The sequence below is a fragment of the Phocoena phocoena genome, chromosome 6 (assembly GCF_963924675.1).
Source record: "Phocoena phocoena chromosome 6, mPhoPho1.1, whole genome shotgun sequence".
NCBI classification, from domain to species: Eukaryota; Metazoa; Chordata; class Mammalia; order Artiodactyla; family Phocoenidae; genus Phocoena; species Phocoena phocoena.
In genome coordinates, this window is record NC_089224.1 from 105,310,063 (window position 1) to 105,329,643 (window position 19,581).

Consider the following 19,581-nt stretch of genomic DNA (forward strand, 5'->3'; position numbering starts at 1 on the left):
CACAACTACTGAAGCCCGTGCACCTAGAGCCCGTGCTCCGCAACAAGAGAAGCCACCACAAGGAGAAGGCCACACACGGCAACGAAGACAAAATAAATAAATTTATAAGAAAAAAAAAACACTTCAAAGTAGTGCTTTCCTGATTGGGAAAGGAAGGAAGAGAGGCATATGAGGAACTTTCAAGAATATTGATAATGCACTATTTTTAAAGTTGGCCAGTGGGACAAAGATGTTTATTTTTCTTTTTTAAAGTACCCATATGTCCTATATGTTTTTTTGTACATATATTAGATTTCATTTTTAAATGATTAATTAAACTAAACGCTGTTTATTCAACAAAATATTTCTTGAACACCTACTATGTTCTGGATATTATGAGTGCTTTATGAACAAAGAAACGTCCCTGCCCTCACAGAGCTTATATTCTCTTATAGCTGAGGAAGAAGACAGAAAGCAAAATGCAGCAATACACACACACTCTTTTTTTTTTTTAATTGTAAGAGCAGAGAAAGGGTTATCAGGAGTAGGGCAAATTGTAGTATGAAACACTCACTGGATTACTCTTGAGATGTTAAAAAGGAAAAACCCCTACTTTCTTCCCATGTAGGGAAAAACCCAGTTCTTCCCTACTATTTTTCTCCTGTGAATCTCCATTACTACTCACACAGAACACTTCACTCCGGTCACCAAATGTGTGGCAGTTTCCCCCAGCACCACCAAGCAATTCCCTGACACCGGCAGGAATTCAGCTCAATTCTGACACTGTCTACCTGGAGCAAGCATCAGATTCCACAGGTTAAGGGCTCAGTCCCACGAGACTGATACTTCCCCAAATTCAGATATCAGTCACAAGCCCAGGTTACCCCCTGTGCTTCTGACTGACCAGCTACAGACTGGGGGTTCCAATGACCCCCTCCATAGGTTTGCTTAATTTGCTAGAGTGGCTCACGCAACTCAGAGAAACATTTACTTACTAGATCAAGTTTACTGTAAAAGGATATAACTCAGGAACAGTCAGATGGAAGAGAAGCATAGGACAAGGTATGTGGAAAGGGGTGTGGAGCTCCCATGCCTTGTCCAGTGGCTTCCATACCACTCTCCCAGCACCTCCCCGTGATCGCCAACCTGGAAGCTCTCTGAACCCCGTACTTTGGGGATTTTATGGAGGCTTCATCATGTAGGCATGATCGATCATTAACTCCATTTTCAGCCCTTCTCCCTTCTCAAGAGAATGGGTGGCAGGGCTGACCAAGCTTCTAACCATGGCTTGGTCTTTCCGGTGACCAGCCCTCATCCAGGAGCCCACTCAGTCACCTCATCAGAACAAAGACATTCATCACCCAGGAAATTATAAACGTTTCAGGGGCTCCGTGTCAGGAACTGAGGGCAAAGACCAATATATTTTCTATTATCTCACAGTAAAAACTCTTAGGTTTGTACCAGTTTATAAGAAACTAGGGGGGGAAAATCTAAGAGATGAAACCATCAACAATACGTTAAAAGAAAACCATTCTCTGTTTCCAGTATTCTTGAGAATGTCAAGTAGGCTATCTAGCCATTAAAAGTTCTCAGAATTTTTTAAAAAACCACTTAGCACATCTAGATGCTTTTAGAATATCTGTTGAACAAATGATTGTTTACACATGAAATCTGTCTTAACCATCTCATTTTCTGTGCTAGTATTTTTCATAAAATGAACAAATTTTTAAAAAGAATTTATGAAAATGGCTGAACTCTCAGTTACCCTTTCATCTATTATATGTATTTCTTTATCTGATGTCAATTTTCAAACAGAACAACAAAAAAATAGAACATGCTGCAGAGAATAAAGAAATCTAAGCTTTGAGAGAAGAAAGAAAAACCTGAGCTGTTCAGGAACTCTATGCTGACTGAATCAGAGACTACATTCCTGCACCTGAAGATGTTCTTCATCCAGTAACGTGGCAAATTGCTTGTCCATCATCTAGTCTCAAGCATGAGGCTTTGGCTGTTATCCAGTAAAATGAATGTCACTTAAACATTTCTGCTTTTAAATCTTGTATCTAAGAGTCCTGTAATAGCACGAACTGTCTAGAAACTGAATTCTTTTCATTCTTAATGGTCTATACTTTCTTTGATACTTAAAGGTAAAAATGCACTAGGTTACCCACAACAATTAATTTTATCTAAGTACCTGAACCACTGGAGAGGAATACCTGCTAAAACTATACTATATCAATTATAGAAATTGGTAAAACAGAAAATAATGGTTTGGGAAGCTTTAAGGAAGTTTGAAGCATTCGAAACCAGAAGACACCACATCAAGAACTGTTTTCATTTTACTTATGGGACTTTAATAAACCCTCATAGGAAATTATCTCCAGCAGAGTTAAAAAAATATATTCCAATGTCACTATTTCAGTCTGTAATAGCAAAAAATTTATAGAGCCAGACAAAAACTGTTTTGTCTTGACTGTGCCACTTTCTAGCTATGTTACTTTGGGTAAATCACTTTATTTTCATGAGCCTCAGTTTCTCTATTTGAAAATGGGAATAATACCGTCTGTCTTCTAATGAAGTAACAAATACAACCTTGATCTGCTAATAAGCACCAGCACCCTAGGGATTAAGTTATTCTCCCTGGGGCCCCTCCTCCCATTTAGTTCATTTACTCTACTCTGTAATCAACCAAAACACTAAAGAACTAAGAACTGATAAAAACACATAGTGAACTAAACACGTCAGATCTATACATTTTATTGCATGCAAAGTATTCATCAATAAATTCAAAGGGCTTGCAAAAAAAATAAACTAGTGACAACAGGTAATATATCTGAGACACCATTGCATAATCAGTAAATGCCAGTCATTATTAAGAAGTCTGAAAACCCTGTTTTCAAAATTTCTCAAACAATCTAAAACATGCTTAGTAATTCCTTAGTCCCTTCAGACTTCCTAACATCCTTCTGTCCCTAACTTCTTGGGAGTATTTACTCCATCATTTCAGATTTCTGCTGGTTATCCTTCCCCTACCTAGTCTAAAAATAATAAGGCCAATAACAGTAATCGTGATTAGCAGTAGTAATGAACAGCCAATATTTTGTGACAGGCACTATCACTTGATATGTATATATCACCAAAGTCTCTCAACGACCATATGAAGTAGATACCATTTTTTTAACTTATTTTATTTAAAGTATAGGTGATTAACAATGTTGTATTAGTTTTAGGTGTACAGCAAAGTGATTCAGTTATACGTATAATGTATCTATTCTTTTTCAAATTCTTTTCCCATTTAGGTTGTTACCATTTTATAGATAAAGAAACTGACTTACAAAGAGGATGCTGCTTTCCAAGGTCACACATTTGGCCTGAGTCATTCAAAAGTCACTGTTCATTATTAACATGCACACAACCTTCTAAGTTACAAGGACATGAGAATGGAGTTATCTGGGCAGGGATATTATTGTCCAGTTTTTGCTGTTTTGTACTATTCATTAATTTAAAAAAACAAAATTTAATAAACATGTAAAATGAAAGTCAATGAGATAAAAATCTATAAAGGAAGAAGACACAGGATCTGTTTTCTTCTCTTGACAAGGCTCCTGAAGGTAGAAATACATCTAGTTCTTAAAGCTGAGGCAGTTTAATACATAGTATGGTCTCTAACTCTGGCAAAATGGAATGCCAATTCAGTTATTTTCTGTCGTACAACTTAGTGGCTTAAAACAACCTTTCACTGTGATTGTGAGTCTGCAATTTAGGCAGGGCTTGGCAGAGATAGCTCTTCTCTGCTCTACGTGGGCACCCACTGGGGCAGCCTGGTGGGGATCTAGAGGATTATGACCTGCTTTTAGGATGGCTCACTCGCACAGCTGGCAAGCTGATGCTGGATAGCAGCTGGGTGCTCAGCTGGGGCTGAGGGCCAGGAGCTTCAGTTTCTCTCTTACACGGGCCTCTCACTTGGGCTGGCAGCTAGGTTCTAAGCATCCATCCCAAGACAGGAAGGTGGAATTACGTGGCATTTCAATGACCTAGCCCCAGAAGTCATATGGTTTTGCTGGAGCCATGCTTTACTGGTGGAGACAGTTATAAAGGCCTGCCCTGGTTAGGAGATGGGGACACAGACCTCACCACTAGGTGGAAGGAATGTCAAGGTCACATTGTAAGAACATATGGGATGAAAGATACGATTGAAGACGTCTTTGGGAAACACAATCTACCACACCAATGGAATAGTTATGTTCAGAATATATTGAAATTGACTTTTTGCTGGTGTTTATTGGTCTTTATTACGTAGACTTTTCCTGCAAAAAGCAATGGGTAAAGAGATTGAAAATAACCTTGAGGAACTCCCTGGCGGTCTAGTGGTTAGGACTCTGTGCTCTCACTGCTGAGGGCATGGGTTCAACCCCTGGTCAGGGAACTAAAATCCCACAAGCTCTGCGGTGGCGTGGCAAAAAATAATAACAATAACCTCCTCTGTGATGAAATGAATTCAGTGGCCTACGAGTAATTACCTTCAGGGCCAAATGATAGAGAAAAAGAGAAAAAAGGATGGGTAGGTACTTCCCAGAATAAAAAAGATGATAAAATAAGGAAACTGAGCAATCTCTCAATAAAAATTAAACATATTTGAGCTGGAAGAAACTTTGACATCACTTAGTCTACTGCTTTAATTCTAGCAACTACCAGAAAATTGAGCTTTTCTCATGTACCTTACAGTGAAGATTAGGGAAACCTCTTAATTTTAGTAAAACTCTAAAATGCATAAATTTTTATTCATTCGTTTCATTCCCTATTGTCACTGGCAATGAAAATGCTTAAAAATGAAAATGCATCAAATACGTTCAGAGTTAACAGGGTAAGGGAAAAGCTGAGGCACCTGCATCCTGTTTCAAGCCCTTTTAAGAAGGGTTTATGAGCAGAGAGAACAACAGATTACATAATAGATGTGGTGAAAAAAAAAGATGAATCAAACCCCTGAGGCACACAGGAAGAAAAGAAATGGGGTAGCTAGAAACCAGCCAAAGCTCTAGGGATTTCACCAGCATGCTGTGCTGTATGCTCTTTAAAAACATTCTTATACAAAGAATCCATCCTTAAACCACAGTCCTATCTCCACATACTAGAGCTAGAAATAGCTCCAGAGATATCTAATTCAGTGCTTTCCAACATTTTCAAGTATAAGAACCTTTTTTTAAGAGTAAAACTTCTGTGGCCATCCATATGAAAATTGTTGTGATTTTATTATCTGGTTATGAGAAAAATCAATAATGACAGAAATACCACAAACTCACTAACACCTCTACTAAATGCTACTGGTCTTTCTGTTACAAGCGCAATAGCATGTACATGAGACATTCGATTTAGGTGAAGTTCTTAGGAAACACTGAATACAATGTCAGGTATTGGTAAACACGAAGTAAACCATATATTTGAAAAGACTGAGACCAGTAATTTTTAAGAACTTCCTTTTTTAGGTATGTTACAGTAGGATTTCCCCTGCTGTGCTTATGGTTGGACTCAACAACTAATCTCTTCCAACACAAATTCTATAATTCTCTTATAAATTATTAAAGGCATTCCCCTTCCTTTTAACTTACATCTTAAAGATTTAAAACTGGTTTGGGACAATATAGATGCATGTTTCTATTTTATAAAAAAGTAAGAATCCTCTTACTTGTTGATGACAATTTTATTATCACCATCCAGGAGTTACCTCAATAGGTAAATGGCTTGCTCATCTATTAGAAAGACAGGCTAATGGCAGTAATTCTAAATCTAAGATCTTTATTTTGAGCAGCTGTTCTCTAAAAATCTATATGTGATAACTCTACAGTTTGGCAATGATCACAATAGTTTAAAAGTTCTGACAGCTACTTTACAGGCTTTTGGGAAACCATGTGTGAGCACTTGCAACATGGGCTCCCCATCCAGGAAGAACTCCCAGGATACTGCCAACAGGCACATATGCTTTCAAGGCCCATGGACTATATGGAGAGAGCTTGACAGAAAGAAACCCAATTGCAAAACAAGACCATAAAGAATGGTGCCTAGCCTGAGAGTGAAATGTTTCCAAGACAGCTGCCAAGTTTATGAAAACACAGCACCCCTCCTGCTTAGTTTGTGGTGAAGATGGCCATTTCACGGCAGACTGCATTCATGAAGAGAACCCACAGCTAATAATGCAGAAGCTATGACAGCCTTAGGAGAACTATGGAAAACCAGGAATGAAACAAAGGCCACGAAAATGACTAGGTTTATGTATTGAACCAACAAGATGTGGGAGGTGTGTGGGTGTGTGTGTGTGTGTGTAGATAATAAGGAATTGGCTCACACAATTATGGAGTCTGAGAAGTCCCAAGATCTGCAGTCAACCAGCTGGAGACCCAGGAGAGCTGATGATGTGGTTCCAGTTTGAGTCTGAAGGCCTGAGAAACAGGAGGGCTGATGGTTTAAATTCCAGTCTGGGAGCCAGCAGCCTTGAGATCCAAGTAGAGCAAGGTTTCAGCTCTCATCCAAAGGCAAGGAGGACCGAGGTCCCAACTCAAGCAGTCAGGCAGGAGGAGTTCCTTCTTACTCAGCCTTTTTGTTTGAGGTCTTCAACTAATTGGATGAGGCCCACCCACATTGGGGAGGGCAGTCTGCTTTCCTCAAGACTACTGATTCAAATGTTAATCTCATCCAGAGACACCCTAACACACCAGGAATAATGTCTGACCAAATATCTGGGCACCCTATGGCCAAGTCAACAGATAAAATCAGACATTATCACAGCTTACTTGACTCTGATTTGCCTACTCTTCCCAGACAACCAAGAAGGGGTCGAAACAGAGTTCAAAACCTGGTGACACGTACCAGGCAGAGGAAAACTGACCCCTTCACTAGGCAACTACCTTTTGGCTCTTCCCTTAATAAGAGTGAACATGAGCAGAGGACTACCTCCCAATCTGTAGGACAAAAGACCAGGGAGAGAGCAAAGACTCTGAAGATGATGACATGCAAATGGCTGGAGATTCAGTTATTAGCACAGGGACACATCACTGACTGAAAGTAAACTGTCCTTCAATGCCTTTAATCAAAAGATAGCTGCTTCCAAAACACACACATGCACAGAGCACATCAGAGACCTCTCCAGAAGGAGAAAAAGCTTAGCCAGAGATTGAGCCCTTTGGGTACAATGGAGCCAGTGCTGGAACAAAGGAGACTCTCTTTAAAAAAAAAAAAAAAAAAAACATGGGCTCACATAACTCAGACCTTGTGAAACCAGGATAATAAGTCAAACTGTTGGAGAGGGCTGTAGTCACCTCAAGGCTCAACTAATGTAGGACTCCCTTCCAAGCTCACTCATGTGGTTGCTGGCAGGCCTGGCTTCCTTAACATGTGGCCCTCCTCATAGACTGCCTGAGTGTCTGCACAGCTTGGCAAGTGGCTCCCCTCTATGCAGGGTTGCCTTGCATCATGGCAGGTAGCCTCCTCCAGAGGGAGTGAGGAGTGAGGAGAGAGGGAGAGAGGGAGAGAGGGAGAGAGGGAGAGAGGGAGAGAGGGAGAGAGGGAGAGAGGGAGAGAGGAAGAGAGGGAGGGGGGGGGAGAGAGAGAGAGAGAGAGAGAGAGAGAGAAATACCCAAGATAAAAGACGAAGACTCCTTATAACCTGATCTGGGAAATGACATCTCATTATTTCTGTATTCTCTTCCCTAGAAGTGAGTCACTAAGTCCACCCCACACTCAAGGGGAGAATTAAGCTCCATCTTTTAAAGAAAGGAGAATCAAAGAATTTGTACACAGTTCTTTAAAACCACCACAGGGACTAAAGGAATTATTGAGGGGAAAAAAAGAAAAAAAAAAGTAGCTGGGTAAGTTATTAAGACATCAATGGACGTTTTATTCTCACTGTATTCCCCAATCCCCAAGAAAACAGTCCTTGCCTCAAGGGAGGTTTGTGTTTGTTTTCCGAAAATGTGAACTCCTTGAGGAGATTATCTGAGGGAAGGGTGGAAACATAGTGCCTTTGAGGGCAGAAACGTAGAAACTAGAAGAAAAAAGGGGGTAATTTAACTGGGAAGAGGAAAGAGAGCTTTGGGACTCACAAAAAGAGGGGCCTTGCAATTCCACCTCCTAGCAGTGTTCTAGATAAAGGACAAGTGACAAGTCTTTACAGGGAACGGGTATGTATTGTACCTGGGAAAGCTGAAACCTCTGCACCAGAATCCCCATACCTGGCAAAGATTCTTGTGCCTCAAGTCAGCCGTAACTACTAGAGCCGCCAAACACCAAGGACCCACACCCTCTTAGACAACATGCTTACCAGGCACAGCCACAGTGGACATAAAATAACCTTCCACCCTTCTCCTGGTTCCTCACAGGCCTCTCAGATTCTTGTACAACCCTGAGGAGGGGTGGATGCCCATTCTTAATCCCTAAGATTGAATTTTTCATCAGTTTGATAGGACTGGGGGGAGAGGGGGTGTCCCAAGGTTGGATTTAACTTCATTTAAAATAAATAATATATATAGTAATGCATGGTTACCTGATATTGTGAAATAAGATTCATACTGACTATATGGCCAATTAATTCACTACCTTATGGATATCTTTTACAATTCACTAATCTTGGTGGTTTCAAAAAAGTTCCAAACAAGTTGCTCCATCAAAATATTAAGATTTTTCCATCACCAATATATTACTCCCAAATTTTTCCAGGCTTTACTCTCCTAATATATAGAATATTAAGCAATTAATTATATATCCATGTGTATCCGCCTGGGTTTGCTACCCTCTCTGAAAAAATCCTGGCCTTGGACTTCCGAGGTAGTCCAGTGGTTAAGACTCCAGCCTTCCACTGCAGGCGGCACGGGTTCAATCCCTGGTCGGGGAAGTTCCGCATGCTGCGCAATGCGACCAAAAAGAAAAAAAAATCCTGGCCTTGTGGGAAAGCCATCCATTTAGGTTGGGGATTCACAATTTCCATAAAAACGAAAAATCAATTCTACCACATAATTCACAAGTCAGTTACCTGCTCTCTCAATAGATCCAACCATAACCAGCACTGCAGATTACCTATACTTCAGGATCTTGACCTAAAATATGTCCTAATTGTGTGCTATTCAACCTTTATAAAAAACCTAAATGAAAAAATACATTTTTCGTAGATTATGAAAGAACACGGTATATAATCCATTCTTCTGGATTTGCTGCTTTCAAAACTACTTTTAGATTATACAGTTCTTTCTTTCAGATAGACTCTCAGAATATAAAACAGATAGTTAGAAGCAGAAGATGCTAGAATAGATAGGTCTCCTTGGAGAATGGCCGATTCTAGGCCTAAGTAGAAAACATACAAGATGTGTCTGGAGTACCTTGTCCAACGAGGAAGCTACTCTACTGGAGTCGTGTCAAAAAGACCCAAGAGCCAATTTAGAAGAGACTTCCACTGGTCAATATGAACATCAACATGAAAAATAACCAAGCTGGATGGAAATTCATTGCATACGTTTAAATCCACGAGTTGATAATATTATTATTAATAAAATAAAGAAAGAAAGCCAGTCACCTTTGGAGCATGCTAGGAAACCAATTCATATTGAAATCTGCTATAAAAAAAAGAAAGGGGTAGGGGGACAAGCATTTATTCTGCTTTTCCTTCTACAAACTGTACCTAAGGAAAATTTAACAGTCAATGAAAAACAGATCAGTTGCCAAGGAGCTGGGCGTGCAAGGAGGATGTGACTGCAATAGGACAGCAAAAGCAAGTTTTGGGGGTAATGGAAATGTTCCTTACTCTTCTTGTAGTGGTGGTTATAGGAATCTATACATGTGTTCAAATGTCATGGAACCATCAATTTGCATGTTAATTTCAAAAAAAAAAAAAAATTAAGTCAACAAGGGAACTTCTCTTTATAAAAGCACTCCAGCTAGTAATGAAGAAGGAATGAAAGATTTAGAATGTCACCATTTGTAACCTCAAATGAAATTATAGACACATTACTATGAGTTCCTAACAGCAAAAAAAAAAAACAAAACTGGTGGCGCAGTGGTTGAGAGTCTGCCTGCCGATGCAGGGGATGCGGGTTCGTGCCCCGGTCTGGGAAGGTCCCGCATGCCGCGTAGCGGCTGGGCCCATGAGCCATGGCCACTGAGCCTGCGCGTCCGGAGCCTGTGCTCCGCAGTGGGGGAGGTCACAACAGTAAGAGGCCCGTGTACCGCAAAAAAACAAAGAGGCCTTGATGGAACTACACACCACTCCTATTACGTATTCTTTCAAAAACAAACAAAAACCAATAAAACCTGAATCTCATCAAGTCTCTAAAACTAGTTCTAACTAGGGAATAGAGAAACATGGTAAATGATACCATGGGGAGAGAGTCAGCAATATTCAGACTGTAGAAAAACTGGTCAGTGGTTGCCAGTTGGTCAGTGGGGACAGAAGGGAATTTGGGGGAGTGATGAAAATGTTTTATATTATGATTGCAGCGGCGGTTACACAACTGTGTGCATTTGTCAAAATTCAGAAAACTGTACACTAAAATAGGTAAGTTTCATTATTATAAATGTTATCAATATAAATCATACCTCAACCTTTTAGAAAATTAAAAATTCAGATTGTGGGAAACTTAATAACAAGCATGCTTTCTTTAACAAATTAACAGCATGGGGGAAAAGAGAGTGGGGAAACTATAGATTTTTTTTTTAAACTTAAGATCTAATCAACAAATTGCCAGTTCTGAACCTTATGTGGATCCTGATTTGAACAATTTTTTAATAAATAATTAGTCAACTGTGGATATCTCAACACTGATGACAAATTTAATGATATTAAGGAAATACTGCTAATTTTCAAGTTATTAATGGAATTGCGGTTATGTGCTTTAAAAGAGTCCCTATCTTTCAACAATACATACTAAAATGATACAGATGAATGATATGTATAGAATACACTTCAGGTGAAGTATGTGGGTATATAGGTGAAATGGGAATTGAGCTGATAATTGTTCAAGCTGGGTGATGAACAATTCAGGTTCACTGTAGTATTCTATCTGTATTTGAAATTCTCCATATTAAAAATATACATACATACAGAAAAGTAGATCTAGAGCCTTAAAGGCGAGCTAGTCTGCTTAACCCTTTTCTGACTACTACTGGCATCCCAACCCCCGGGGAAGCCCTTGAATTACTGCCAAGGAACCTCTGGGCTCTTTTTGAGCACTGCTGAAAACCACTGCTTGAGCTAGTCTAGGTTTAATTCTTGAATAAAACATTACCATGAAAATACCGAATACTTTGACCATCCTCTCTTGGGCTCCCCCCACCAGAGTCTGCTTCCACAGAATTAAATTCTGGCATTTTGCCCTAGGTTTTCACCGATACATGCTACATGAAACAGCTTTACCAAAACCACTGCCTTTGTGTAAGGATACTGCTGAGGCAAACACTACCACAAAGAAACTCTGCAATATTCCTGTTTTTCAATGTAGATTAGAAGACATTCCCCTAGTTTTCCACATAAGTACCTCCAGAGTCTGTTTCTCACCAAAGAGTGTACTCGCTGTATAGAGATCTGTCTCCCAGAGATAAGCACTCCTTGTTTGATGACTACCTACAGAAAGACTGCAATGGACAGATAATACTGCAAAGAGAGAACATCCAAAAGACAAAGCTGTCTGGTTTACTTCTACACCAGGTACTGTAACATTCTATTGCCATCTGCACATTTCACTCAACATGGTCTCTCTGGGTTATCTCATTCTTTTCTATGACTTGGATCACTAAGTGTTTGCCGTTGACTTCTAAATCCGTACCTCAAGCCCTAATCTCTCTCCTCAGCTCCAGACCCATGTTTTCATCTGCCTGGTTAAAGATGGTACACTGAAGCACTTTACACTCCATATAGCTAAAATAAACTCATACTCTTACCCTTCTGAACTTGCTCCTGGATCTGCTGCCTCAATTAAATGTGTTCCCATCCAACCTACTATTCAAGCTAAAAGCTCCCCAAGATACTGTGAAGAAAAGGAAAAGGCCGGCCATAGACTAAGGGAAAAAAATCTGTAAAACACATACCTGATAAAGAAGTTTCAGAATATATAAAGAATTCTTATAACTATTATATAAGAAGACAAAAAAGTGACCAAAAAATGGGCAAAAGATTTGAATAGGAAACCACAAAAGAAATTATAGGAATGCCAAACAAAAACATAATGATATCACTGCACACCCTCAGAATGGCAAAGGGGGTACATATATGTCAAAATTTATCAAACTGTACATTTTAAATATGTTCAGCTTATTGTATACCAATTACATAGCTCAATATAACTTAAAAAGAATGCCAAGCATTGGCAACGACATGGAGCAAATGGAATCCCATACACTGTGCTGGTGGGAATGCAAAATAGTACAGCCACCTTGGAAGACAGTTTGGCAATTTCTTAAAAACCTAAACGTGCACTTACCATAAGACCCAGCAAGTCCACTTCTAGGCATTTACTCAAGAGCAGTGAAAACATATGTTTGCACAAAGACTTATTAACTCACATGTTCGTAACAGTTGTATTCATACTAGCCAAAAACAAGCAACAAGCCATCAACTGGTGAATGAGAAACAAACTGTGGTAAATTCATACAATGAAATGCTCCTCAGCAATAAGAAGAAATTAACTACAGTTACAAACAATAACATGAATGAATCTGAAAAGCATTATGCCAAGTGGAAGAAGCTAGACACAAAAGACTACATGCTGAATGATTCACTTACATGAAGTTCTAGAAAAGACAAAACTATAGTGACAGGAAAAAAAGACCAGTGGTTGCCAGAACCATGACTGCAAGGAAACATGAGCAAATGCGTGTGTGTGTAGGGGGGGAGGCGGCAGGACAGCCGTGTTCTATATCCTAACTGCAGTGGGTGGTTACACAACTGTATACATTTGTCAAAACTCCTCAAATTGTATACTTAAAATTGGTGACTTTTATCACATGTAAATAATACCTCAGTAAAGCTGATTTTTAAAAACACTGGAAGGAAAGGCAAAATAAAAATACTCAAACTAAGGATAGTCACAGCTATCATTTATTGAGTTCTTAATGTATGTCAGGTAACATTATCATGTATTTTACATTCATTATCTCAATGAATCCTCTCAATAAGCCATTCAGGGACTTCCCTGGTGTCGCAGTGGTTAAGAATCCGCCTGCCAAGGCAGGGGACACGGGTTTGATCCCTGGGCCGGGAAGAGCCTACATGCCGCAGAGCAACTAAGCAGGTGCTCCACAACTACTGAGCCTGCGCTCTAGAGCCCACAAGCCACAACTACTGAAGCCCGCATGCCACAACTACTGAAGCCCGTGCGCCTAGAGCCCATGCTCTGCAACAAAGAGAAGTCACCGCAATGAGAAGCCCGTGTACCGCAACGAAGAGTAGCCCCCGCTCACCGCAACTAGAGAAAGCCCGCGTGCAGCAACGAAGACCCAATGCAGCCAAAAATAAATAAAATAAAATTTATTTTTAAAAATAAGCCAATTCATTGAATCATCCAACAAAGAGCTACTGAGTACCTATTATATGTGAGGCAATGTTCTAGTGCTGGGAACAGAATAGCAAGGAAAACAAAAATCTCTGTACTCACGCAGTTTATATGCTACTAGAGGAGAGTAATAATTCTACAAGGTGGGTACTATCATTACGTGCATCTGGCAAGTACTTTGTCCAAGAACCCAAAGCTAGTATTAGGAAGAGCTAGGATTCAAACTCTAATTCAGGATTTCACAACCTCAGCATCACTGACAATTTGAGCAGGACAATTCTTCAGTTCGGAGGTTGTCCTGTACGCTGTAGGTGTTCAGCAGCACTCCTGGACTCTACCCAATAGATACCCTGAGTTGTAACAACCAAAAATGTCTCCAGACATTGCCAAATGCCCCCTGGGAGGGAAAATCATCCCTCGTTGAGAACTACTGCGTAATTTCTAAACTGACACAACAGCCCAAGCATTTAAAAACATTTTTCTTCCCATACCTGACACTGGTCCTGAATTCACCTCACCTAAGACTTCATCATTTGTCAGTCTACATCCCAGCTCTACTCTCTATCATTTCAACAGTCACACGACTGCCAAAATTCACCTTCTAAACCTTCAGACCCTAGGTGAAATGTCTGTAGAAACTGCCCTCACTACCAGTACGAAGAATTACTATAAACTCTTTGTGTACATACAAAGTCAATTACAACACCTTATTTTTGTGTCTGTCTTCCCCACTAATGTACGAGCTTTTCCCCAGCAGGGGCCGTATCTCATTCATGTCTATAACCCTAGTACCCAGAACTAGAAAGCATTTGAAGGTTGTTTTTAATTCAACTGTAATTCAAACAAATTACATACATACACACACACACACCACAAATCATACAATAAAGCTTTAATCAACATGAATCCTATTACGACATGAATCCTAAACAAATGGGTCTTGCTCCTAATAGGATCTGAAAGGATTCTCTAACTAATAACCCAAACTTTATTAACAAACATATTGAAGCCTTCAGAATTTTCCAAAACCACATAGAGATCAAGTTTCCTAATCTTAAAATTCCTCTCAGTCTAGTACAGTTTGTCAGGGGCATTAAACAGCATCACATTATTTTGGACCACCAAAGCCCCATCCCACACTACCTCCCTCTTACCACCAATGCACTTGTTAGTTCAGATGCTTTTACTGAGCACCCCCTCAGTACTCAAGGCTCAAAGAAGAACCAAGGAAGGGAAACAAATGTTTAGTGGTGGGGGTGGAGGGAAGACACAAAGAACTGGTAACCGTCGGCCATGTGGTGCTTATTCAAATTATCTCAGTTTTTCTTAAACTGTCTTATAGTTTGGTCCACTAGGAATGTTCTCAAAAGATAACTCAGCCACTAAACTAATGTCTATCAAAAAGAATGACTTAATAGCAACGATCCTAAAATAAAAATCACACTTTTGGCAACTGTTTCCTAAAATGCAATAGGACACACAGTGTAACAGTCAACAACTCTACAGCAGGCCAACTCAAAGGGATATTTAAGGCTACATTCAGCAATTAATTCACCTTGCAGTGTTCACCAGGAAGTTGTATCATTTGATGTTGAGAATTTTATGGCCACAGTATACAACTCATAAAAACAGCTATAAATAATTTCTGGCTACAACTATTACATCTTCTCTCTATAATCCACCTTTAGAGCTTACCTGGCCATTATTTTTTCTATTTTTAGAGCAATCCCAGACCTGCTTTCTGAAGAAAATCTTGGTCTCGTCCACAGGATCTCTTTAGAGATGTATGCTGGCTGTCCATTCAGGTCAAAATGCTGACTCAATCAGGATCTGACCTTAGACATGCGGAATGTGTGCCCTCATTGGTGCCTGATGCTTACCAAAACTTGATTACAGAAATAATATTCATGGAACAAATTATTCATTCAATAATTCTATCAAACGTTCTCTAAGTGCCAGACACCATTCTAGGTGCTGAGGATAAGCAGAGTCCCTACAGCTTACTCATTCCTCCTTATCTCTGAACCAAGCCAAACCATCGGTGAGCAGTATACCTAAATCCAGTTGCTGTGGCTCTTCGGAGGATATTCACTGGTATTACCTAAACCTGGATTGAGAAGCATTATAAGAAGCAATCTTAAAAAACAACAACAACAAAAAACTTCCTACTATATTTGTCATTGGGTTTATTTTCCCCCACAAAACCAAAGTGTCCCCATTATGAAAACCAGTGAGAGAAATTTTTCTCTGAAAGTCAAAAAAAGTGTGCCTCTCTTAAACATGTGTTGGATTTTACAGACACCATGAACCTGCAAGTTGAGCTTTATTTTCTTCTTAGCTTTTGTTCTAGGAAACTCAGAGCCAAATATGGAACCTACCTTTGGTAACTGTCTAGTCTATATAATAACTTTGCCACTGATTTAATTTCATTAGTATTCTCTCATGTTTTTTGCCTTAATATCTTTATTTTTAATCCTTCATACTGTACATATTTTGAAAAGAAGTGGGAAATAAAAGGTATTTAATAGGTGCTTTTTTTTTGCGGTACACGGGCCTCTCACCGTTGTGGCCTCTCCCGTTGCAGAGCACAGGCTCCGGACGCGCAGGATCAGCGGCCATGGCTCACAGGCCCAGCCGCTCCGCGGCATGTGGGATCTTCCCGGACCGGGGCACTAACCCGTGTCCCCTGCATCGGCAGGCGGACTCTCAACCACCACACCACCAGGGAAGCCCTAATAGGTGCTTTTTAACCTAAAATTTACTGTATACTTTCTACGTGCCAGGCACTATACTAAGCATTTTACAACCCTATAATGGTTGAACTATTATTATTTCCGTTATACAGATGAAGAAGCTGGGGCTCAGAGAGGTTTATTAACTTGCATATGATCTCACAACGCGTATCTGACAGAGCTAAGATTCAAATTCAGCTCAAACCATTACACCTAGGTGTATCTACAGGCTATCATAGGAACAAACAAAGCAGAGAAGAGGAAGGTGAAGGAGAGGGTAGAAAGTTTGCATGGAAGATGTGATGTCTGAGGGAAGTCTTAAAGGTGGGGAGCTTGCCAAGGAACGGGGAGAAAGTATTCCAGAGAGAAAGAGAAATCATGTGCAAAAACCCAAACATAAGTTCTGGGAATGGCAAACAGGACATAGAGTTACATTCAGCAATTAGTTCATTGTGAAGCGTTCACCAGTAAGTTAAGTCAATTAATTACTGGACGTTTAGCAGATCCATTATTGAGAATTTGGCCGTTATTGAGTACATGGCCACAGTACTCAACTGTGGCTGGAAAGAAAGATAGAAGTGAAATAAAGGCAGTCTTTTTTTTTTTTTTAATTGAAGTATAGTTGATTTACAATTTTGTGTTAATTTCTGCTATACAGCAAAATGACTCAGTTAAACATACATTTACATTTTTTTATATTCTTTTCCATTATGATTTATCATAATAGAGGGCAGTGTCTTTTTATGATTACACTAAAAAGTCTAAATTATGTTCAATAAACAAGCGGAACCACATAAGGATCTTAAGCTTGAGAATTAGAAGATCAACTTGCACAGTATGTGAATGAATTACAGATTCAAGGTAGGGAACCCAGTCAGGAGGCTATTCCAAGAGTCTGGCAGTGGGGTAATGAAAGTTAAACAAGGGCTATCAAAAAGAAAATATAATGCAAGCCATATATGTAATTTTTACTTTCCCAATAGTTATGTTAGAAAAAGTCAAAATAAAAAAACCTGAAAATAATTTGAGTAATACTTTTATTTAATCCAATATATCTAAAATATTATTTCATGAAATAATTGACATAAAAATTAGTAATGAGAAATTTTCCATGTACTTTTTGTACTAATCTGAAATTTGGTGTGTTTTTTAATACTTAGATATATGCCTCACTTTGGACGTTAAATTTTCATTGGAAAAATTTGATCTGTATTTAGATTTCATAATTTACAGATGAAAAAGCAAATTCACATACCCAAGTTGTTCCAGACATAAACATTTTCCAGTAATTAAATATCGGTTTTAAAATTTAAATTAATTACAATTAACAATATTTATTAAAAATCCAGTTCCTCAGTCATGAGAGCCACATTTTGAGTGTTCCACAGCCATATATGGCTACCACATTGGCCCATACAGGCCTAAAGAGTGACAAAGGAACTTTGGCTGTTTGCACCTTCCACCATCAGCATTTCACATCTACCTACTGTTAAGGTTCACTGTGTATTAACATCAATAACTTAGCAAGAATTAACTATTACAGTGGTCCTATTGGTCACATCCTCACTACTGTAACTTACTTTCTCTAGGCCAATGCCTACATCCATGAAAAAGGAATCTTCGAATGACTACACAGAATTGCTATGTAGTACCTGACACATGGAATGTGCTCAGAAATGCTTGTGGAATGGATGCATGCTCTTCATTACTCAAGGAACAATGCACTTGCTGCAGACTACCTAAGCCCTTTGTTTCTATCTTCCTATAGTTCAACTGCTTATTAGACTCTACGTACAATGAAAACAGTAAAAGCAATAAGAAAACCTGTTTTCGGGACTTCCCTGGTGGCGCAGTGGTTAAGAATCGCCTGCCAATGCAGGGGACACGGGTTGGAGCCTTGTTCCAGGAAGATCCCACATGCAGCAGAGCAACAAAGCCCGTGTGCCACAACTACTGAGCCACCGTGCCACAACTACTGAAACCCGTGCGCCTAGAGCCTGTGCTCCGCAACAAGAGAAGCCACCGCAATGAGAAGCCCGTGCACCGCAACGAAGAGTAGCCCCCGCTTGCCACAACGAGAGAAAGTCTGCACACAGCAATGAAGACCCAATGCAGCCAAAAACTAATTAATTTTAAAAAAAAGAAAACCTATTTTCAATTGTATATTTATTAGAGGCATTATAGTATAATGGTTAAGAGCTTCAGCTCTGGAGTCAGACTGCTGGGATTCAAATCCTGGTTCTATCACTTATGAGATGTGTGATCTTAGATAAATGCTCAGCCTCTCTTTTGCCTCAGTTCTCTCTTGTGTTAAAACAGTGATAACTGTACACAGTTCCTTGGGGTGTTTCAAGGATTACAGAAGATAACACAAATAAGCACTTGCACATGGTACCTGGCACACAGCAGATGTTCAATAAACATTAGCTTTTTAAACAGAGCTGGTGAAGAAGTTGAAATTACGGCTAACATAAAAAACTAGGCCTTCTCAATTATCCACATCTCTTTCCCACATAATCTTAAATACCAAAAAAAAAAAAAAAAGTACAGGCAGTACTTTGAAGTCCTGGAAGACAGAGCTTGCAGATAGTTATATTCATTAAGAAAGGAGCTAAGTAAAAAACTTCATCTACTGACAGTGTATAATTATGCAGTATAGTATAGGTGCAGCCAAGCAAACGGAAAAAAACACGAAGCAAAACTGGGAAGGCATTTTGCCTTACCTGCTTTTCCGTTTTCGAGGTGGTTTCTCCACTGTGCCAGTCAGTCTGTAGACCAAACAAATAAGATGGTAACTAAAAGTAACATATAAGATCACATCTGCGGGCCCTACTGTGCCAGTCAAGAACTCAACGCACCACCCTCGAGCACTACAGGCTGTCTAAGCCCATACCTGTCTGACCTTACAAATGCCTTACGTTCTGTTTCCCCTAAATACCAAGACCAAGCGATCCTGGGACTCACCGTTCCCCTAATGTCTGCTTAGCCAAAACCCTGCTCTGCCTCCTGGTCTCTCACTCCATCCTCACCTCCTATTCGTCACAGCCCAGCTCCCCAAAACCACCCACCGCCACCTACTCATTGTCTGCTTCACCACCCCCGCAAGCCCCTCCGGCTTCCCCTTTCCAGTGCCCACCCCCTCCCGACACGGGCACTGCCCCTCCGAGCCCCGCCCCTCCAGGCCCCGCGCCCCCCGCATTCCACGGCCCCTCCACCGGGCGCGCGCGCCCTGCCCCTCCCGGCCCTGCGCCCCCAGTCTCACCGCTCTGCGCCCCTTCCCTCACACGCCCCTCTCATCCGGTCTGGAGGATGCGACCGCCGCCTAGCCCGCTCCGCCGCCCCTT

General features: G+C 40.2%; 1 protein-coding gene across 1 annotated transcript in view; it reads right to left on the bottom strand.

The window, feature by feature from the left end:
- Positions 1–19,581, bottom strand: part of SCAI (suppressor of cancer cell invasion) — a 136,049-nt gene that overhangs the window by 116,209 nt on the left and 259 nt on the right. The window contains exon 2 of the mRNA XM_065879166.1: positions 18,961–19,005. Coding sequence (XP_065735238.1) covers positions 18,961–19,005 — 45 coding nt within the window. The remainder of the gene's footprint in view (positions 1–18,960; positions 19,006–19,581) is intronic.